Here is a 22,172-nt window from a genome sequence, read left to right as displayed (position 1 = left end):
GTCTTTAAACTATAATGCCGCTCCGAGGGCTCGCACATCGAAACTGAGTGTATGTGGCCCCTTCTGCAGGTGTAAATGTTGAACCTTATGTGTGTGTGTGTGTATGGTGTGGCGTAGCCAACAGTTCATCTGCTTTCGAGATCTGCATAGCTCTTTTGTTGTAAATTTTGAAAAAGCCGCACGCTTCTGCTCCTACCTTCGCCACACAGACAGCAATAAATACTTCCGTTTCCGGCTTGCGTTTCGCGTTCTACACGCATTCACAATCAGCATTCGTTGCTATTCTATAAAAATAATACATACCTATGAATTAGTAATATTAAAAAAGGAAAACCCCAGTTTGCCAGTCTCTCTACCAGTAGTGGAGCATAAAGAATCTCTCTCTTTTTTGGTTTAAAACCTTCTACAGTGTGTTTTTACGATTCGTTCATCACGTTTCATTTGCAAACAAATATCATAACGATGCACACATCACATCAAACACCCCCGGATCCCGCTACCTATCTGCCTTATCTTTCCCACCGTGAGTAATTGGAAGCCGGTTGCTGATCAATAGAGCAGTACGCTAAATTAATTGGAGAAAGCTTTCCCTTTCTATTACACTGTGCCACTTCCGTGTAATCCGGATGGTATGCTACAAACAGAAAAAAAACAATCGTTCGATTTCACTTTGTGCCTTTAGCTGCGGCTTATGCCGGTATGCGGTATGCGGTATTAGATTATGAGTGTGCTCTTTAGGTATATGCGTGTGTGTTCACTTTTGATATATAATAATATACACTCATTCCTACTTATATATATACAACATCTCATTTACTGGGGGTTTGCTCTATTGTATTACCTACGTTAGTTAGGCTCGCGGGTTCAATCACCTTTTGTAGATTCTCTCGCTAAGTTTAATTTAGCTTCCCTCCTTTCTTTTTGGTTCCAAACATGGTGCATTAATGCGCAAAAGAATTATAAAATATCAAATTAATTCAACACAAACGTGACCTACTCTATCCCTCTCTCTCTCTCTCTATGCACTCTTTGGAAATTCCGGTTGTCTTCTTGCGTACAAAAGGACACGTAATGCTTCTTCCTTGACTCGGCCGCTCTCTCTCTCTCCCTAGTAACGCTAACGCTCTGACCCATAACACGCCGCAGCGAAAAGAAAGAATCCTATTCTGCAACTTGCTATAAATGCAAATCGGTTCCGTTGCTTCACATCAGGTTCAAGTGCGCAATGGTGCGCATTGTGCTGGACGACGCCGCACCTCTCAGCAATAACTGCCTACATAGCTAATCGATGGGGTTTTGGCGGTGAACTCGGGTAACGATACTGGCCTCCAGTACCACCAGTTGTAAATTACTAAAAGCAGCAAAGAACATGAAACAGTCGATTAAACAGAAAGGCTTAAAGGCACGAATACTCAACGAGCAATACATACGTCCATAGTACGGTGGCAATCGCACGGAAAGTGTCCGGCAGCGGTGCCTACACTCTTGCGTCGGCCGCAGCATAAACGTCCTGCTGCCACTGCCCTGAATCACGAACATGTTGGCACACTCCGCATCGGGCACACTGTACAGCGGTGCCTGCGGTGTGTCGATTAGCAGGAACCGCTCCAAGCTGACGCCCGTCGCCGGCAGCCGATTCGGGCGGGGAAACAACCGCCGCAACAGCCGGGCCGGTTCCATCCGATTGCAGCGCCACACGTTGTGGCTTTCGCGCGTCCCCATGGTGGAACCCCCGCCCTGCCCACCGGAGCTGCGCTCGCTCACGTTCGCAAACACGCGAAACAGATCGTCCAGATTGTGGATGGCCTCGTCGGTCGACTGCACCCGGTACGCGTCCTTGGTGAAGACAGACCGGTGCTGCTCGACCAGCGCCTGTAGGCTGCCGATGTCGACCAGCTCCTTCTGCGTCTTGAAGATGTACGGATAATTGACGGCGGCCGAGGCGACCAGCGACGAGCGCGGCACCTCGTTCGGCACCGAGGTAAAGTCGAGCACGTTGGCCACGTCCGCGCACGGATCACAGTTGAGGTTTTCCACCTGAAAGTACGGATTGGTCAGCAGGCAGCTTTCGTCGTAGTACTCGCTCAGTGCCGGATAGGACGCGATGATCGGTACGGTCGCCTTCCGCCAGAACCGCATCCCCGGGTAGATGAAGCTCTGGATGTTGCGCAGCACCACCGTCGACACCTCGTGCTTGTACGAGAACACGACGAACAGCGTCAGCAGCACGAAGATAAAGTTGATGATCTTCTTCTTCCGCTCGATCACCGTCTTCAGCAGGGTGCGGCTCGTGTGCTTGTCGAAGATGTAGTTGATGATGTTGTTGTTGTGGAAGTAGTGCCGGATCAGGTAGTTGTTGAACTCGGGCTCGCTGATCTGGCCGCGCCGTGCGGCCAGCACCCGCAGGCGGTTCAGATTATCCACGTACTTTCGGATGATCTCATTCTTGTCCCGCAATCCCCCAAAGTTCATGTCCAGCTCGTCACCCATCGGAGAACTGGTCGGGGAAGCACACACGACGCGCGCGCACACACAAACGGCAACAAGAGCCAGACACGGGAGGAAAGGGAGGGGACCCGCTCCTGGTACGCGAGCACACCCCGCGTCAGACGTGCAATTAGAACGTAATTATTTTGCAGCAGCTGCAAAAGTGCAGCTCACTTCTTCCGCTCCACCTCACCTAGGGCAGGAAACCTTCGAATGACATTGCCAAAATTTGCCACAGTTCGGAAGCATCACCAATACCACGCACGCACGCACGCTCCCCCTCGGTGAGTGAATTTCTTATTTTTAGAGCCACCACCAGGATGCTGGCAATTGCTGGCCAATGTTGCTTCTCGCCCCGGGAAAGAGTGCAAAACGAAATCTTTTATGCGTGTGAGCACTGTATTGGCCTCATCCTGCCCTGGTCGCTGCTGCCTGGTGTGAATCGATTATAAACAAACACTAAACGCTGTCATGTTTTTGCACCTCTCGCACTACGGCTGTGTGTTCGTCGCAATACGCACGTATGCTGCTATTGGCTGTGTGTGTGTGTGAGTTGTTTTCACATGAACAAAAAGGGGGGGGGGGCAATTTTTGCGCCGTTTATGCGGGATGGTTTGGTTCTCCTCAATGGCAGTGGTTTAAAATGACAGTTATATTTTACGCACGATGTCCATCAGTCAGAAAGTGCACCTTTTAACATGATTAATTGTTCATATTTTCCTTGCACTAGAGCTTCCACTGTTAGCATTGAGATTTAATTTTATATATATGGATCATAAGCTTTATTACGAAATTGCGTATGTTACAACCCTACAAAACATAATGCACCTATTTTGCTGGTTTATCTGCACCACTTTTCGGCGCATTACTTCTCCAACGATTCTTCTTAACCTTTCCTTCGTCGACTAATTTTCGCTTCTCTGCACTTTTCACACTTTTTACCGCATTGCCATTCGCGATTGAAGTTCCATTTGCAACGCCAGTGGATAGCTTTGCCTTCTTTCGCTTACGTTTTGCTGCTTGCTTCGTCCCCCCACTATCTCCAGTTGCTGGTGGCGTGCCGTTTGCGGTAGATTCTTTACCCGCTACAGCAGGAGCAGCATTAAGTTTACGCTTTTTCCTGACCCGTTTGACCTTTCCATTGGTCGTGGTTTCTGTTCCTACTTCTACTTCAGCCGCACCACCATCGCCATTCGGCTGGTCACCACCAATATTTTCTGCTTTGCGTTTCTTGTTCTTCGGCATTCCTTGCATCGCTCTCTGCTCTATCTCTTCGTTGGTCCAGCTTTTTGGCAGAATTTTTAGCGTTTTTATTATCTCCGTTGAATACGTAATGTCGACTTGGTCTTTCAATTTCGTCAGCAAGTTGACTCTCGTCTGAAAAAAAAAGCACAAATAAAGTATTATCATAGCTTCGTGGTTTGTCTTGTTAATTCTTACTATATTCCCGATCGATATTCCTTTGCGTATTTTGTTGATCACTTCCGTCTCAAGCTCCAGCGCTTCGCGTAAGTCGTTCAATACGTTCGCGTATTTGGCGGCAAACTCTTCCTCGAGGGACGGACTAACCTCCATCGTTTCAAGCTCCCTTTTGTTAGCTTCCTTTAAAAGAGCCTGTATAAAAAGAGAACCAATTTAGTGGGCTAATCATTCAGCTGGATCCTGTCGCATACAACACTTACATTGAACTTTTTCTTTTCGTCTTCCGCCAGCAACGTAATGGCAGTTCCGCGCAAACCAGCACGCGCTGTACGCCCAATACGGTGAATGTACTTATCAATGTGATTCGGCATATCGTACGAGATGACCACCTCAATGTTTTCGATATCAATACCACGGGCCAGCGCATCGGTACAGATGATTCCGTTCACCTTGCCCAAACTGAACCGGTTCAGCACGCTTTTCCTGGTCGCCGGACTTAGTGACGAGGACCACTCCTCGATTACCATGTCCGTGCCAAACAGACGCTGCAGCACGAACGAAAGCCGATGGGAGGTGTTGATGCCGTTGGTAAATACCAAAAACTTGCGATACCCGTTCTCACGAATGAGCCCGTACAGCGTCAACGGTTTGCTGCGCTGTTCTGTCAAGCAAATGCATTCCTTCAGCTCGGCCGGTGTCGTGTACTGGCCGGCAAAGTTGCCCCGCCGTGGTTCCGCTGTTTGCGTGGTAGCGGTGCTTTGCGCCATCATGGTTCGCTCCTGCGGGTCGATCACTGCCGTGAACAGCTTCGGGTGGAATAGTTTGAGCGTTTTCAGCTTCTCGGCGTCCCGCTTGAAGGTGGCGGAAAAGAGCAGCTTGTGCGGTTGCCGGGCCCGATCGAACAGCTCACTCTGGGACAGCAGATCGGCGGTACGGCCAAGCAGATACTCGTCCGACTCGTGCTTGACGTGCTTGTTCAGATGGTACAGCCAATCGTTTTGTATCTGATTCATCACCTTGTCCGCCTCGTCCACGATCAGAAAGCGCAGGTGACGCAACGTGAACCCTTTGGTCGAGTGTAAATGCTCTATCAGTCGACCGGCCGTCGTCACCACTATGTCGACCTTCGGCATGTACTCGCCATTGCAGTACTTGACGAGCTTTTGCTGCTCCGCCTCGAGCTGCATGCCTCTCGAAAGGACGACGGGATGGATGTTCGTACCTTCGCACAGCTGGCGGAACACCTGGAACACCTGCTCGGCCAGCTCCTGCACGGGCAGGATGACCAGCGCACGGATTGCGGGTGCAACTCGCTTCAGCAGCAGCTGCACAACCGGTACGGCAAAAGCAAGCGTCTTGCCGCTACCGGTCGGCGAAGAGATGCACACATCCCGGGGCCAAAAGGGGGCCGGTTTCTGGTGAGCTTCCAGTATCCAGGGAATGACCTTTTCCTGCACCGGGAACAATCGCTTGAAGCCCATACTTTTCAGATTGGCTTTGATCCTGTCATCCAGATACGACTGCTGCTTTATCGACGGTCCCTTGGCGGAAAGATCATGCTGAATGATCGTGGGATGAGACAGCCAGGGCGGAAGCACTTCGTCCGTTTGTTTAAGGCGGTGAAGTTTATCGCCGCCCAGCACAATGAAATCGCCCAACTGCTTTGCCCCAGCCGTTTTTTGGACCTTTTCGTCTTTGTCATTATTTGAGGCGGATTCGTCGGCATCCTGTTCCATACCGCTCTGCGTTTCGTTACGTTCTTCATCCGACTCCTCGCCATTCTCTGTTCCGTCGGCAGGAGCACCCCTGTTGACGGTTTCGTCTGAGGATTCATGGGCAACGGTGTTTACTGGCGATTCAGATGATTGGGTTGCAGTTTCCTGGAGTTCCACAGCAGTCTGAGCTGTCCTTAAACGCGCTTTCTTTTCTTTACGGGCCTGTAGCTTTTGCAGAATAAGCTCTTCTTGAGCTTTCTCAGCGTCCTCGTTGAGTTTGGTCTCATCGTACCTGTGTAGAGGGAGAGATAAAATTTACACATTGCACAGCTGTAACGTAAACCACAAAACATACCGATTTATGGTGAAAAGTTCCATTGCTGATGCGGGGCAGTAGTACGGTGCACGACCGGGCTCAAGCTCCAATTATCGTGCAGCCAACACGTGCGTTTGTTTATTTCGGCATCCCTATACCCAACCAACAAAATTACCTTTCTCCAGGTAGCATTTTGCGAACATCGATCTGTCATCTTATTTGACAACATGACCATTGTCCGGGAACAACTCGTGGAGCTGGCCTCGAAACGAAACACCAAAAGAAACACGATTTTTTCTTTCTGATACTCAGAAAATTCTACGTGTTGTTACAGAAAACAAGTCTATTTTACTGGCTGAGTGAAACCGAGTCAATTCATAACCTACAACTGGTTACGAACCTACCCCAGTGTGGGAATTGATTCCGAACCTGGTTCCGAGTAAATTTAGAGAAAAATTATGTAAGATTCAGGACTTTCGAAAGCTTTGAAGGAATTGGTGAAAGCGTTGGAAAATTTCAATCCTCAGAACTATTTCAACCTACTTTTTTTTTTCAACCGAATTGTAAGCAAATTAAATTTATTTGTGCAACATCGCGATGTTAAATTTTGTTCTTTGGGCGGTGCACCTTGGGCATTTGACGTGTGCTAAAAGTGAGGTTAAAGCAGGCTGCAAAAAAGTTCAGTCCCTGCACGATCTTTGCGCTCCCGGAGAGAAGTGTGCAAATTCGCAGTATTCTGAACACGCAGAGGCTGGCACGCTGGCGATCGGAATTTCACGCTGAACAAAGGATTGCTTCCGGTGAAGAAGAAAAGCGTTGTGCAAAAGAGCGTTTCTTGCACCATTTGCTCTGCTGCGTTGCATTTACGGTACGACAAATACCGAATTGTAAGAAAAACAACGTTTTTGGGGGAAGAAGGAGTCGGAGACACATTTTACTCCCCGGCCTGCGAAGTGTGAATTGTTCCAACTTTTCCAACCCACCCGAGCGAAGGTTCATCATCACAAAATGGAACAAACCATCAAAAATCTGCTAGTGGCCGACAACGATTTAATACAGCAGGTAAGCATGGTGCCATGGAAACTACATTCGGCGAGATTGGTTGCGTGTACGTGGAGAGACGTACGTGTATGATTAATTTAGTATACCACCCCGGTAGTTTCCGTTGCACCGGTAGACATGTTAACGTAGGATGATTCAATTTCCTGTTTCGAGAAGCTTCCTGCTCGTTGGCAGTGCGTTCCGCCGCACGTTGTAACGGAAAACTTTTTCATTCAAATTAGAATGGTAATTTATATGTCTTTCGTGTCTTGTCGCCCCCTCTTTCATCCCGGTAGGCCACTGCAGAATTGAAGGAAGCTTTCAAGAAACCGGAAACCATTCCCCAGCTGTGTGAAATATGCGTCACCAACACCGATCCCCAGGTGCGGCAGTACGCGGCAATGCTGCTGAAGAAGCATCTGGGCAAGCTGCGAGCGTGGCGAGAGGTGCCGGCAGAAACGCAAGCCCTCATCAAGAAGGGCATGCTGGAGGCCATCGTAAACGAGTCGGAAAAGTCGGTCCGAAACGCGATCACCGGCTTTGTCGGAGTGCTGGTGAAGCATGAGGCCGAAAAGGAGGACGGCTGGATGGGTGAGGTGCTCAAGTTCATGTTCGAAAGCACCAGCTCGAGCGATCCGAAGCTGAGCGAACTTGGCTCGTCCGTGTTCAACACGCTGACCGATGTGGCGCCGGATCAGTTTATGCCCCACATCGAGATGGTCTGCCAGCTGTTCTCAACCGCGCTAACGGCAACGGAGGCGAGCGGCAACATGGCCACGCCGGTAATCTACAACATCCTGCTCGGCATGTCCCATCTGGTCCCGTTCATTCCGGGACGGCAAGAGATCGAACAGACCTACCAGGACTCGATACCGTACGTGCTGAAGGCGCTCAGTGCCTTTGCCGAGCAGGACTCGTACAAGTTCATCGAGGCGTTCGATATACTGGAGAATTTGGCCGACGAGTCGTCCCGCACGCTGTCGCCTCACATGAAGCTGCTGATCGATTTTTGTTTGCAGATGGCTGGCAACACCCAGCTAGACGACTCGGTACGCGTGAAAACGATTACCTTCATCGGGTGGCTGGTGCGGTTGAAGAAGAAAATGATCATCAAACAAAAGCTGGTGGAACCGATCGTGAATGCTCTGTTCACGCTGATGAGCGTAGCGCCCGACGTAGAGGACGAGGATGAGGAGTACTTCGGCAGCAACGAGGTGTCGACGCCGAGCACCTGCGCTACCCAGTCGCTGGATGTGCTGGCATTGCACATTCCGCCGAAGCAGCTGTTTCCGCCGCTCATGGCACTGCTGGAACCGGCGCTGGCCGGTGACAATCCGCTCCCGAAGAAGGCGGCCTACCTGTCGATCGCCGTCATTGCCGAGGGCTGCTCCGAGCACATCTGCAGCAAGTACCTGCGCGTGCTGGTGGACGTGATCAAGCGCGGCATTACGGACGAGAACGTGATGATACGCAATGCGGCGCTGTTTGCGCTTGGGCAGTTTTCGGAACACTTGCAGCCGGAAATTTCGCAACATGCGGACGAAATTCTGCCCATTCTGTTCGAGTTTCTGCAGCAGCTGTGCCTTCAGATCCGATCGGGCGGCAAGGAACCGCCCCACATCGATCGTGTGTTTTACGCGCTGGAAACGACGTGCGAGAACCTAGAGGACCAGGTGACGCCCTACCTGCCGATGCTGATGGAGCGTCTGTTCGAATCGCTCGACACCCGTAACAGTGTGCATTTGCGGGAGCTGTCGCTGACGACGATTGCGGCCACGGCCAGCGCCGCCAAAGAGCACATGCTGCCGTACTTTCCCCGGCTGATCGACTGTTTGAAACTGTACTTGGTGAAGACGGACGACGAGGACATCTGCACGCTTCGCCCGCAGGCGATCGACACGTTTGCGGCGTTGGTACGAACCATCGGGAAGGACAACTTCCTGCCGCTGGCCGTCGACACGCTGAACATGGGGCTGACGATGATGGACGAATCGAACGATCCGGATCTGCGGCGCAGCTGCTACAATCTGTTCGCCTCGATGGCCTCGTCGGTGAAGGAGGACATGTCGGGTTCGCTGAACAAGATCGTCGAAACAATGCTGGAGAGCGTGCGCAGCTCGGAGGGCATCGTGCCGACGTTCAAGGAGGGCGCCGGGGACGATATGGCCATCCTGGCGAACGGTGCATTGGCAGGTACGAACGGTTCCGGCGATGGCGACGATGAGGACGAAGAGTTCGACATCGAAAACTCGGTCGGCGAGGAGGAAGAGGACGAGGAAGATATCGCCGGGTATAGTATCGAAAATGCGTACATGGACGAAAAGGAGGAAGCGATTCTGGCGCTGATGGAGTTTGCCGAGCATACGGGGCCCGCCTTTGCACCGTTCATACAGACGGCGTTTGAGGAAATCTACAAACTGTTGAACCACCCGAACGAGGACATTCGCAAGGCGTCGATCGACGCGGTCAAACAGTTTGTGGTGGCACTGCACCAGCTGGGCAACATGGAGGGTGTCCACCAGACGATCCTGATTCTGGTGCCGAAGCTGAGCGAAATCATTCGTACGGACGAGGAGCGCACGGTCGTCATGTCGGCGCTGGATGGGTTCAGCGACATACTGCAGGAGGTCGGTGCGGCCACGTTCCAGGCCGACGGGCAGAAGGATGCCGTGTTTAATTGCATTGTGGACGTGCTGAATGGAAAAGTTGCCTGCCAGTTCGATGAGCCGGTGGATGAGGAGCAGGAGGAGAGCGAGTACGACGAAGCCATCCTCGAGTCGGCTGGTGACATTTTGCCCAAGTTTGGTCGTGCCCTGCCGGCGGAAGAGTTTGCCGTTTACTTTGGACGCGTGTGGCCATACTTTATTCAAAAAATTGTAAGTCACTTGCGAGCAATCTATCGAAAGACTTTGTTTCCGAACGTTTGATTATATGATATGGTTATTTTGCCGTAACACACTAGGAAAAGACCAAACAAAAGGATGAAACCAGCGACTCGCAGCGTGCCTTTGCGATCGGCGTGCTGGCGGAATGCTTTGAAGGTTTGAAGGAATTCAACCGCAACTGGATCGACACGCTGCTCCCCATCTTTCTTTCGTGCGTACAGGACCGCAACAACGAGGTACGCAGCAACACGGTGTACGGACTGGGAGAGATGGTGAAGCATGGAAAGGATTGCACTTTCGGGTAAGCAAGTGATCAATGTGTTTGGCTTTTTTTGGTACTATACGATCTGCTTTCTTTATTCTTGCAGTCACTATCCACAAATTATGGCAGCGCTCTCCCAGCTCGTATCCAAAGAACAGCATGCCGGTACACTGGACAACCTGTGCGGTGCCCTAGCACGACTCATTATTACCAACTGCAGTTTGGTGCCGCTGAAAAGTGTACGTTAATGGGTGGATTATTCTCTGTGGAAAATGTAAACGATTCGTTCATTAATCAAAACTTTGCATTTTTTACCATTTCATTTCAGGTTCTCCCGGTATTTGTGGAATATCTTCCATTGCGTGAAGATTTTACCGAAAATTTGGCCGTGTTCCAGTGCCTTGATTTGCTGTACAAGCAGGGCGACGAGAACCTAATACCGGCGCTGTGCCGTATTCTGGTGGTTGGTTTGCAGGTGCTTTGCAAGAAGGAGTATGACACTGAAGGTTAGTATTGCGGAGCGGCCCACAATCATTGGCAAACAGTTGTCTGCAGAGGTCCATACCATTTCAATCGGATTTATTTCACATCCTTTCACAGAATGCCGCGAACTGGTGCACAATCTGGTGAAACAGATCAGCAAAGACTTCCCGGACAAGTTCGCCGAGGTGATCCGCAGCAGCGCCGAGGTTGCCGAGTTTGTGCAAACGCTTTCGCTGCAGTAGAAATTAGCGAAGCCGCATTTCATGCGCAAACTGTTCGTCACGTACATCAATCCATATCTGCTGCATAATACATGCATGAAACGGGATAGTAGCAAGTAAAAAGGAATCGAGAGAGGCAAGTGTTTTCACTAACCACCAGGCAGTGCACGTGGGGAAGCGTAAAAGCAAAAAAAAGGTAGGGACAGTTTTAGGTCGTCCGATCGTTTATCGATCAGCGCGGATGTTCGCTTTAGTTTCAGAGAGAGGAGATTCAATTAGTAGAATTTGAAGATTAGTAGAAAGGATGCATGGATGAAGCTTATGTCGTGAGACCATCTTTCAAATGTCTGAGTGACAATGTGATGGAAAATGGTTCATGCAAACAATAAGGCTGTGGATTGCTCTCCCACTTTCTCTCGAACTGTCATTTTTTTTTTTAAGTTCGCCATTGAAGACGGTCTTCGTCCGGCCTAGGTCGCCTTGGGTAGAGAACCCACGGTGTTTATCACCCATTCTCGTAATTCATCCATGAAAGAGAGAACGTTTTAGAAGCTTCCTTCCAATCGTCAATGAACTGAACCGCCATTACACTAACTAATCCGTCTACGTGTATTGCTGCAAATCTAACCCACAGAAAACCAAAATCTAATAATAGTTCTAAACACCCACCACGACCACACTATTAGACAAACAAGGTTTATTGTTATTTTGGATCCCTGTTTATTTGAAAATTCATATTCATTATACTCCTGACAAGGCGTACGGGCGTATGATTTTTTCACGTTTGCTTTCCGGCACACGGCACGAGTTAGCTACTTTCGTTGTTGTACCCTGCACCTCGATTGGCACGAGTTTGCGCAAGTTCCTCACATGTAAAAGTACTTTTCCTTCTGCTTGCAAAAGGAACTATATAAACGTGCATGATTATTTTTGTGTTTCTCTACTAACCGTATAATTTATCTACTCGCGTATCATATTGTGTAGTGCTTAAGTTTGTATGCATGCTCGTCCAAGACGATATAAGTTTTTAATAGAAATACACATTATATGGAAAAGTTTGAACTCTAAAACACAGGCGCTATATTACATAGCTCCAGGTAGTAGTAACTTTTCATGCCCTTTCTTTGCGACCTCCTCTAACACGGCCTTTTGCATTAATCCCCCCCCCCTCTTTCCTTCGTTCCTCCTTGCTTTGTTTGCTTAACGAAAAGCGTCATGTTGACTACATTTTACCGGCCAGAACTAAATACATCGACAGCTATTATACAGCTGGGATACTATTCCGCCACCTGCGTATGTCCGTAACGATCTGCATTTATTAGAAAACTAATTAAGGAACAAGCGATGACTGGGTATAATTTACAGGAGAATATCGAAATCACAAAAGCATAACAATAATGAACAAACCACCTCTCCTCGATCGGTGCTGGCGTGCCCTTTGCAATGTACCAGCCAGCCAACATTACGTCCACATGCCGAAAAACGAAATAGATATTTGTTCATTGCAAAAGCGAAATCCGGTAGATGTTTACCTAGCCATATACACACATGCTCAAACAGAACTTAGATACCTAACGTGTACTTGCAATACAGTAGAAATTCAAATGAAGTAGCCGTTACTAGCCGTTTCGTATTGTATTGCTCTCGGATCTTTCTTTCCTTTTTTCCGGAAAACGGGGAGGGCTAGCAGACGATGTGATAAAAAGTGTTTCATCTTCGTCTACAGGCGGAAAGCAAGAAGGTTAGGGATAAAACTAAAAAAAAACGAAAGAGACGTAGAAAAAAGCTAGAAAGGTAATTTAGCAAAGAGACGCATATACTTCTTATAGATCAACCTTTCTATGTTAGCACTAATTCTGCTCGAGGAGACACAAAGCGTGTTAAGAATGCGGCTTTACTGTTGTTTATTGAATGTGTCTTGTGTTTGTGTCATCTGGAGTGAATAACTAAATCAATGGATTATTTTAAAAAAAACATACTGCTGCTCGGCCTACGCCGTCGTACTCTGCACGGTGCGGTGTTGTTGTTTTGCACTGCTTCTTAACTTAACGAGATGACAATAATTCCGCTTCCGCGATTGCAAACGGCAAAGGACAGGGCACGGGAAGGGTCAATAAAGAGTTTCAAAACCAACCAAGTTTGCGGTACTATTAAAACATTTGAACTGTTTTATTTTCCACTACTGTTACACACTCACACGCAAGTGTTAAACTGTGATTTCTGTGGATGTCGCCACGCAACACACTATTGCACGACGGGATAAGAAGCATCATAATAATAGCACCTCGGTGTGGACAGACTTCGTTTTTTTTTGTTTGTTTCCTACCCCTGACCGCACCTGAGGTGGGAATGAAAGCAAATACTAACAAAACATAATAGCAACAGAAAAAAAGCAACTGACTGTAGGTTGATAGATTGATTCGATGTGTCTCCTTTTACGGTTTAGCTGACTCTTCCATCTACCGCACACGAAGGAGCGCGATCTTTGTGCTTTTTCTTCTTCGTTTCAGCAAAAAAAAGGTGGGATTGTACACAAAAATGTACCCTCTTCTCTCTCTCTCTCTCTCTCTCTCTCTCTCTCTCTCTCTCTCTCTCTCTCTCTCTCTCTCTCTCTCTCTCTCTCTCGCTATCAATTTGTCCTGTATATGACTACGCTAAGCGAATTGTGTTTAAATTAATAAAACAAAAACAAAACTTGTTGTAGTATAATTTTCCCTAAAAAAAACCATATCGCATGTTTTTCGTTTTGTTTCGGGTTTTTAAAAACCGCACAAATCCAACAGTTCGTCTTGTTTACCCCGTTCCCCGTACACAAGTTACACACATTAATGGAATTGTCATATTAATTGCATTAATTGCTAGCTGCTGTGCGTTCGTGGAACTCTGCGCGCAACGCGCCACGCTTTGAGCGGAAGTTCCTGTAGCTGACGTATCCTGCCACTGCCCCACCGGTACCACACGAGCCCGTACAGCAGACAGACAAATATCTCTATGTAATACCCATCGATCGTGATCGTGCATTTGCCACCGCCGGCACTGCAAGCCTGTAAAAGCGAAAGGAAGAAAAAACCTGTTTTTAGCACAACAGTACAACCATAGAAAGGGGACGGATTATTTCTTACATCCTTTAGCGCTCCATCCGAACAATCGTTATCGGCCGAGTTCGAACACCGCTTCCACGTAAGATAGTCCACCAGCCACAGTACGACGGTCGTGGGCCAGTTGCCACCGAGGTTGCTGAGCGTGTTCAGCAGCGTCATGTAGGTGCCCCCGACGGCGGGATCGCTAATGCGAGCGAAAAACGCCATCACGGCCACGAACATGCTGTACAGCGCGATCTGGTACAACCCGTAGTTCGTTAGCAGCAGCATGTAGTAATAGTACGGCACGTGGTGATCGCGTATGATGGCGGGCGTTATCCACACGATGGCGGCCGCCGCAAGCGTGAGCCCTATCCGGTACGGGATCGCTTTCAGGTACACTTCCATCGGTCGCGTTCCGGCCGTATACTTGCTGATTGCCAACGGTAGTACAATCTGCAGTGGAACGAGCGGAACAACCAGCAGCGCCAGTTTATCCTTCGGTACGCCTGCATCGATCAGCTTCAGCGAGGTGACCGCATCGCAGGCAGCAAACCCTGCCTTGGCTGTCAGCAGTATTGCCACCAGCGTCAGAATCGGTTTCATCTTCATAATGTCCACCAGCAGGCGGTAGGTTTGCTTGATGTCCAGCTCCAGATGCTCCTCGTGGCCCCGATCGAGGCTGGGCGATAGTTCCCGTTTGCCGAGCGCAACCAGCGTGGTGGTAACCAAAAACACCAACCCCCAGAACCACAGGTAACCGGACAGATTGACCAACCCTTCCGGGGCGGGTTCGGCGCGTAGATAGCTGTTGCAGAATTCGGCCGATTCCAGTGCCATGAAGGCGACGTACCCGAGGAAATAGCCCGCCGTCTGGCCGACGCTGTTGCAGGTCGATGCGTGCCCAACGTTGCAGCGCTTCAGCATCGTTAAAGCCCACCCATCCACGGCAATGTCCTGCGTGGCGGCGAGGAAGTTTAGCATGAAAAAGATGACCGTCAGTAGCGGAATGTTGAGTGTGCTGGTTTGCTCGGTGGCATGGTCATCGCCACCAGTGTCGGTGGTTTCCGCGCCCAGCCAACGGTTCACGTGCAGCGAAAGTATCAGCATAAATATGCCGATCAGGTACTGCGTCGGAATGAGCCATGATTTTCGCCGTCCGAAGCGTTTCCAGAACAGCGAATCTACGATCGGGGCCCACAGCAGCTTTAAGCTGAACGGCCAGTGAGCGAAACTGAATTCAGCCTGGAAGGGAGATAGAGAGAGAGAGAGAGGAAAAAGGGTAGTAAATGTAGCACAAAACAAAACGTGCTCCAATTTCTACACTGCCTTGCATAACCGATCATAGTTGGCGGAGGATATGGTTCTACACATCAATCATGATAAGCCTACTATGATAAGGGGTTTGCGGTTTGCCGCATTTGCTCCCAACCACCCACCCAGCCACCTACCTGCTGTTTGTAGCTTGCTCCACGGTTCTGTAGCAACATCGGTATGGCCGAGGCCAGTCCAATCGGAATGCCTTGCAGCAGGTAGAGAAAGAACAGGATGGCAATGTTGCCCCAGTCACCCCGCAGGTCACTTTTTTCGTGCTTTTCCTCGTCGGCATCGACCGGCGGGAGAAGCGTTTCGTGATCATGCCGATCGGTTTTCTTGCGCCGATTGCTCATTGCCGTTTTGTTCTGCTACACACGCCCTTTTGAGTGCTTTGAACGATGCGGTGTGTCCGGTGTGTGGCTTCCTCGTAAACTGGATTGCTAGCGGAGAAAGCAAGAGCAGCACTTTAGAATCATTCATTGAGCGACACACAACCTACACCTCGTTGTAAGCGTGAACTGTAGTTCACGTTGCCCGCCAGGTACACGTCACTACAAGTATGGAACGGTTGACGATGTTGTTTTCTTTTTTCACATTCAACACCGTACCGCATTTCTGCCTGATCAAACCACCACCAGTACCTGTGTTTTTGGGTGATCTGGAGCCGAACAATTGTTAGCAGCACGTTCGCTTAACTAGCTTTAACTACTATAGCCTGCACAATGGAAGGGAAAACTGTGATTAGCATTATTCTGGCTACATCGGTGTGCAAACAGAATCGAACGTAGATGCAATGTTTCGGTTGTGGCACGGCGAATGGTACGTGGAAAGTGGCGTGAGCAAGAGGGAGAGAGAGAGAGCGAGAGAATGCAAGCGAGCGGAAAGAGAGAAAGTGGATTTGTTTATTGTCATGTTGAAGCTGATTTGATAGTTGGCAGCTGGCAGCTGGCTTTATGGATGAAACACGAGGAGCCAAAGTGTACAAGAAATCTGGATATTTTGGTCATACATTGGGTTAAATAATTTTCTGTAAATGTTTAAAAAAAATTATAACAATTTAAAAGCACTCTTTCGTTTGCTTCAATCAAATTTACTGATCATAATATTCTGCCGAGCTGAAATAACGTTTTATGCTGTCCTGGCAGCACTGCCCCCTTTTTGACAATCGGTTTCGTGGTGGCGTTGCAATGTAGTCTTCTTCTTCTTCTTTTCACCGAACTTGCCGTGCGATTTGTCCACATGTCGTACTAGTGCGGAGTTTTTCAGTGAATTTCTCTGGGAAAAGCGTACAGTTTCAGCCAAAATCCATCACGATGGCCAAGTTCGACCTCACGGCAAAGAATTGCCAGTATTTGGATCGTCATCTAACGTTTCCTTTGCTGGAATTTTTGCTCCAGAAAAAGGTAAGTTCCGCAGTTGCAAATGGTAGAAGCAATAAAGGGGCAGAGGATGAAAGGAGGGAAGAAAGGGAAGGATGACAACGACACGGCTTGAATGTTTCGGCGGGGCAGCGAATCCTGCGCCGGGAGAATTGACTGCCTTTGATCGGCAGGGTCTTTCCTGTGTTGTGATTACATCCCTATGCCCTCCGCAAAAGACCCGTCATCTAACTGGTATAACCTCACTTTTTCACACTTTTTCCCCACTTTCCGGCAGGTATTCGACCAAACGTCGTTGCTGAAGTTCATCCTGGAGACGGTGAGCAAAACGAACATGGTCGATTACAAGCATGACATTCGCGAACGATTGGCCATGGATAAGGTGCACCCGGATGAGTTGGCCCAGGGCCGTGCGAATGTGCTCGCAACGCTGAAGGAGCTCCAGGCCGAGGTAGCGCCGCTGATGAAGTGCATGGAGGAGCTGAAGAATCCGGACTCGACGAAGGATTCCAAATCGGTCATCCATGCGTTGCAGCAGACGTTGGATGTAAGTAGACGGCAGCGTGAGGTTTGCCTCAGATACGACCCAATAGGAACACCGCTTCAATCTGTCTCGTTTTGTTTTAGTACGATATTATCCTAAGCGCGCAAAAGCTGGCGAAGTATCTGTACGAATGCGGCAACTACAATGATTCGCTCTCGTACCTGTACGTCTGCATGCTGGTAATGGAGCCGTACGATAAAAACTACCTCGGTGTGCTGTGGGGCAAGCTGGCAGTCGAAATTCTGACGCTGAACTGGCAGACGGCTCTGGAGGATTTGACGCGGCTGCGCGATTTCATCGAAAACTACAACTTCTCGCCGATCCAGGTGCTGCAGCAGCGTGCGTGGCTGATTCACTGGAGCGTGCTGGTGTTCTTTAACCACGGCAAGGGCCGCGATCTGATCATTGACATGTTCCTGTACAAGCCGCAGTACTTGAACGCGATTCAAACGATGTGCCCGCACATCCTGCGCTACCTGGCGACGGCGGTCATCATTAACCGTGGTCGGCGCAATGCGCTCAAGGATCTGATCAAGGTGATCCAGCAGGAGTCGTACACGTACCGCGATCCGATCACCGAGTTCCTCGAGCATCTGTACGTCAACTTTGACTTCGAGGGTGCGCGCAAGAAGCTGCACGAGTGCCAGACGGTCATCGTGAACGATTTCTTCATCATCGGCTGCCTGACGGAGTTTGTCGAGAACGCGCGTCTGATGATCTTCGAAACGTTCTGTCGCATTCACCAGTGCATCACGATCGGCATGCTGGCGGACAAGCTGAACATGAAGCCGGACGAGGCGGAGTGTTGGATCGTGAACTTGATTCGCAATGCGCGGCTGGACGCGAAGATTGATTCGAAGCTCGGACACGTGGTGATGGGTACGCAGCCGCTCTCGCCCTACCAGCAGCTGGTAGAAAAAATTGACTCCCTCTCTGTACGCTCCGAAGCGTTGACCCTGTTGGTCGAGCGAAAGCACAAAGCTAAAACTCAGGAAGCCGGCGAAGGCCACTGGAAGTATTACTAGAGGGCGCACCCCGAGGACAACACGCTTTTCTGTGCTTTCTGTTCGTGGGTGTGTGTGTCAGCACGCGAGGAAGCACGGGAAGAGCATTTTACGGAGGCAAACCAACGCGGTGGAAGGTGGAAAGAACGATCGTGCAGAAAAGGTACAGAAAAAAACATCAACCAACTGTAACTGTATTGAGCGATTTGGAGAGCGACGTGTCGCAGTGCGCAGAACATAACATTCAAATTCAATCAAGCCATTGGCGTATATGATGATACATGATAAGCGAATAATAGGTTGGAATAAAATGCGTGCCCTGGTGGGCAGAAGAACGCAATCATTCTTAGTTGTGTATGATTTTGAGCGTACTGAAGGAAGGTTAATTGAAAACTGCATGCAATGAGAAAATATGGATATAAAATCTAATTTCTTACAAGAAAAATGTTATGTTGGAAAAGCTATTCCTAATCGGATTCTCGCCCCAAATAAATTGAATTGTCAACAAACAACAAACTGTCAAATTGTGGCGGCATTTCTATCTGCTTCGCCGCGATGGGCAGTTGCGTTGGATAAGTTGCAAAAAACATCTGCATTTTGTATTAGAAATAGACATAATTGTGCGTTATATCCTTCATTATGCGACGAAGTAGTGCCCCGTCGATGAAACGTTCCGGCGAACCGGTACAACGGTTACAGCCGGCAAAGAAAAATGCTAATGTAGTGAGCAATACCAACAGTGCGCAAGATTCGCAACTCCCAGTCGCAGCCGCCCCAGTAAGCCATGACGATAGGCTCTCGGGTGAAAGCTGTTCCAAAACCATCTTTAAGGTAGTTTGGGGAAAAATTAGTACAAGGAAACACAAGACCTGGGAAGGCGACGGTACGCTCGAAGTGTCCGGCAGAAGTGCGGTGTTGAAGGATGAAACAGGTAAAGTGATAACCACGGCCAGCGGATTAAAGATCGACGAAGTTACAGAAGGTATCCAGCTGGTGGTGGGTTCAAAGGAGGTGGAAGTTTTGGAGAAATGCAATGAAAATCAACAACCAAGGTTGGAAAAATCGTCAACCGTAGTGAGCAGTACTGGTAGTTCGAAGATTTGTTTGCCAGTACCCTCGATTGGTGGTTTTAAACCACCAGTGCAAGTGGTGCGAGATGATGTTGAAGCGGAAGCACGATCAGAAGCACCTCCCAGGATTGATGCTGTGCCGCTGGTTGATACGACAAACTTTTCCCGCGATAGTTCCTGTAGAGTGCAGAGCAATTTTAAATCGGTGTTTACAACCCGAGAAGAGGAACAAGAGGCAGTGCAACCACTGATTATGAAGAAACCATCGTTCGAACACCAATTTCAACACAATGCACAGAATGAACCGGTGGTGGAGGTGCAGGTCCCCCTCTGTGTTACACGCCACCTGCGACCACACCAGCGCGAAGGTGTTGCCTTCCTGTACGAATGTGTGACCGGGCTGAGAATGCTGGAACCGGCCGGGTGCGGTGCAATATTGGCCGACGAGATGGGGCTCGGTAAGACGCTCCAGTGCATTGCGCTCATGTACACGCTGCTAAAGACCGGTCCGTACGGAAAACCGCTCGCCAAGCGTGTTCTGATCGTCACCCCCAGCAGTTTGGTGGATAACTGGGATCGAGAAATTACCAAGTGGCTGCGAAGCGAGCGCATTTTTACGTTTATCGTTGGGCCGAACAACAAGCTCAAACGGTACGCCCAGTCGCCGCACATTCCCATACTGATCATATCGTACGAGATGTTGGCAAAGCAGATCGGCGAACTGGAGACGGTCAAGTTCGATCTGATGTTTTGCGACGAAGGGCACCGGTTGAAGAACAGCAACGTGAAAGCGTTCGGCGTGCTGAATCGGTTGGAGTGCCGGCGCCGGGTGCTGCTAACCGGTACACCCATACAGAACGATCTGCAGGAATTTTTCTCCCTAATTAACTTTGTCAATCCGGGAGCGATCGGTACGTACCAGGATTTCAAGGCACGTTACGAAACGCCGATCGTTGTATCGCAACGACCCGGCGTACTGCCACAATCGATCGAGCTCGGGATCGAGCGGCTAAACGAGCTGAACGCGATAACGGGCCGCTTTGTGCTGAGGCGCACGCAGGAAGTGATTAACCGATATCTGCCCGACAAGCACGAGGTGGTCGTCTTTTGCCATCCGTCCGTGCTGCAGACCCAACTGACCCGAACGGCGCTGTCGTTTTACGAGAGTGAAAAAGGTGCGGACAATGCGGTCTCTCCGCTGCAGTTAATAACGATTCTGAAAAAGATCTGCAATCACCCTTCGCTCGTGTCGGTGCAGGGGAAGGGTGATCCGGAATCGTTGGTGCATCTGCTGGCGGAACAGTTGCCTCCCTGGCAGCGCATGGGTCCGACCGATTCGGCCAAGCTGGGCATTGTGGAGGCACTGCTGGAAGCAATGCTGGCAATGCAGGAAAAGATCGTGATCGTGTCGTACTATAGCAAAACGCTCGATATGATCGGTGGGTTGTGTGACCATTACAACTACAAGTACTGTCGGTTGGACGGATCGACGGCGGGTCCCGATCGGTCCCGGATCGTGGCCGCTTTTAACAACCCTGCCAACGATAGTTTCATACTGCTGCTTAGCGCCAAAGCAGGCGGTGCAGGGCTGAATCTGATCGGTGCCTCTCGGCTGGTGCTGTACGATAATGATTGGAATCCGGCAAACGACCTGCAAGCCATGTCACGCGTGTGGCGTGATGGCCAACGGAAGCCGGTGTTTATTTACCGACTCCTGACCGCTTACTCCATCGAGGAGCGGATATTTCAGCGTCAAATTTCGAAAACCTCCCTCAGCGGTACGGTGGTAGACCAGCGGCAAAATTTGAGCAATCTCAAACTATCCGAAGAAGAGCTGAAGGATCTGTTCTCCATCATTGATCCTAATACTGAGGCCGACTGTTTGACGCACAATTTGCTCGAGTGTCCGTGTGCGGGTATCGGTAATGCACCGGATAGAGTGGCAGAGCTGCCGGAATTGTGCGACCCGCTGGATGATCTTACCAACGAAACAAACGAACCGATAAGTCGCTTCCAGCTACGACCCACTGCTGGTGGTGGAAGCAAGCATGGCAAGCTAGGTACGAAAAAGCACGCCCTCAAGATGCAGGAACTAATGCGCTGGGAACATCACCGATCGCCCGTGTCCGAAGGGGTCCTGGAACAGCTCGGATTGGCTCGTAGTGCCGACGAGATAGTGTTTTTGTTTCGAAACATTGTATCAGCACCGAAATAAACGCACAACGCACAACTGGTACAATGTTACCATACCGCATCTCCCCGTGCCTGTTGTTTATTCATCATTTTCCAAATGAATATTGCTGCCGAACCGACCGTAAAGGTAGCCCTTCAGGTCGCTCATCTTCTGCTGCAGATCGCGGCTGGTCTGCTGGATGCCGTTGATTTCCTTCTTTTTGCGCTCCTTTGCTTCCGCCAGCAGCTCGAGCGTTTTGGCCTGATCGTGCGAGAGAAACACGTCCCCCATCAGGAACGGGATCTGTACGTCGTCGTCCAGCAGCTCTATTTCATCGCCCGCTTCTTCGAGATTTTTCAGCTCGTTCTGTTTGATGCGCAACTCCTCCTTCAGATCCTCCACCTTCGCATTGTAGTTAGCGAACTTATTTATCTTCATCTGGTCTTCGTAGGTGATGTGAACATCTGAGTCCTAAAATGGGCACAAACGAGCGATGAGTACAGTGGCCGTCGGTGCATGGGGTGCGGGTAGTTCCTTACCGGCTGAAAGGTGCCTTTCGACTTTGTTTCTACTTTTGCACTCATGGCGAAACAAATTTATTTTAATTTTCAATAGTTCAACCTGCGGCAAAATCCGATGTTCAGGAGGGGAAAACTATCGCGAGGAGATTTCGACCGTGTGTTCTGTTCTTCTTGTTGCTATTCTTTTGCTTCGCCTCATTTGACATTCGGACGGACGACAGCGGTGGACTCTACTGTGCGTAAATGCAAAAT

General features: G+C 49.6%; 7 protein-coding genes across 7 annotated transcripts; 3 read left to right on the top strand and 4 right to left on the bottom strand.

Moving 5' to 3' along the window:
* Positions 1–603: 603 nt before the first annotated feature.
* Positions 604–3,017, bottom strand: LOC121591338. Its single transcript, XM_041911719.1, has 2 exons — positions 1,431–3,017; positions 604–1,351 (listed from the first exon to the last, which is right to left on the bottom strand). Exons 1-2 carry the CDS (start codon positions 2,488–2,490, stop codon positions 1,260–1,262), a joined length of 1,152 nt encoding a protein of 383 aa, XP_041767653.1. The 5' UTR covers positions 2,491–3,017; the 3' UTR covers positions 604–1,259.
* Positions 3,018–3,242: 225 nt separating this feature from the next.
* Positions 3,243–6,113, bottom strand: LOC121591337 (probable ATP-dependent RNA helicase Dbp73D). The gene is made up of 4 exons (XM_041911717.1): positions 5,980–6,113; positions 4,170–5,916; positions 3,928–4,101; positions 3,243–3,864 (listed from the first exon to the last, which is right to left on the bottom strand). The coding sequence occupies exons 1-4, from the start codon at positions 6,000–6,002 to the stop codon at positions 3,316–3,318; spliced, it is 2,493 nt and encodes an 830-aa protein (XP_041767651.1). The 5' UTR covers positions 6,003–6,113; the 3' UTR covers positions 3,243–3,315.
* Positions 6,114–6,593: 480 nt separating this feature from the next.
* LOC121594629 (importin-4-like) lies at positions 6,594–11,545 on the top strand. The gene is made up of 6 exons (XM_041918114.1): positions 6,594–7,002; positions 7,278–9,857; positions 9,944–10,167; positions 10,235–10,367; positions 10,457–10,634; positions 10,729–11,545. Exons 1-6 carry the CDS (start codon positions 6,949–6,951, stop codon positions 10,851–10,853), a joined length of 3,294 nt encoding a protein of 1,097 aa, XP_041774048.1. The 5' UTR covers positions 6,594–6,948; the 3' UTR covers positions 10,854–11,545.
* A 1,425-nt stretch (positions 11,546–12,970) lies between these two features.
* On the bottom strand, positions 12,971–16,084 carry LOC121594631 (acetyl-coenzyme A transporter 1). Its single transcript, XM_041918116.1, has 4 exons — positions 15,871–16,084; positions 15,364–15,669; positions 13,955–15,157; positions 12,971–13,876 (listed from the first exon to the last, which is right to left on the bottom strand). The coding sequence occupies exons 2-4, from the start codon at positions 15,580–15,582 to the stop codon at positions 13,691–13,693; spliced, it is 1,608 nt and encodes a 535-aa protein (XP_041774050.1). The 5' UTR covers positions 15,583–15,669; positions 15,871–16,084; the 3' UTR covers positions 12,971–13,690.
* A 342-nt stretch (positions 16,085–16,426) lies between these two features.
* Positions 16,427–18,324, top strand: LOC121594632 (eukaryotic translation initiation factor 3 subunit E). Its single transcript, XM_041918117.1, has 3 exons — positions 16,427–16,632; positions 16,886–17,155; positions 17,236–18,324. The coding sequence occupies exons 1-3, from the start codon at positions 16,543–16,545 to the stop codon at positions 18,175–18,177; spliced, it is 1,302 nt and encodes a 433-aa protein (XP_041774051.1). The 5' UTR covers positions 16,427–16,542; the 3' UTR covers positions 18,178–18,324.
* Positions 18,325–18,590: 266 nt separating this feature from the next.
* On the top strand, positions 18,591–21,576 carry LOC121594630 (DNA repair and recombination protein RAD54B-like). Its single transcript, XM_041918115.1, has one exon. It carries the CDS (start codon positions 18,796–18,798, stop codon positions 21,439–21,441), a length of 2,646 nt encoding a protein of 881 aa, XP_041774049.1. The 5' UTR covers positions 18,591–18,795; the 3' UTR covers positions 21,442–21,576.
* Positions 21,461–22,119, bottom strand: LOC121594634 (probable prefoldin subunit 4). Its single transcript, XM_041918118.1, has 2 exons — positions 21,939–22,119; positions 21,461–21,870 (listed from the first exon to the last, which is right to left on the bottom strand). Exons 1-2 carry the CDS (start codon positions 21,981–21,983, stop codon positions 21,499–21,501), a joined length of 417 nt encoding a protein of 138 aa, XP_041774052.1. The 5' UTR covers positions 21,984–22,119; the 3' UTR covers positions 21,461–21,498.
* Positions 22,120–22,172: the final 53 nt, after the last annotated feature.

The sequence above is a fragment of the Anopheles merus genome, chromosome 2L (assembly GCF_017562075.2).
Source record: "Anopheles merus strain MAF chromosome 2L, AmerM5.1, whole genome shotgun sequence".
NCBI lineage: Eukaryota > Metazoa > Arthropoda > Insecta > Diptera > Culicidae > Anopheles > Anopheles merus.
The sequence above is the reverse complement of the archived record's forward strand: the minus strand, read 5'-3'. Positions and strand labels throughout refer to the sequence as shown.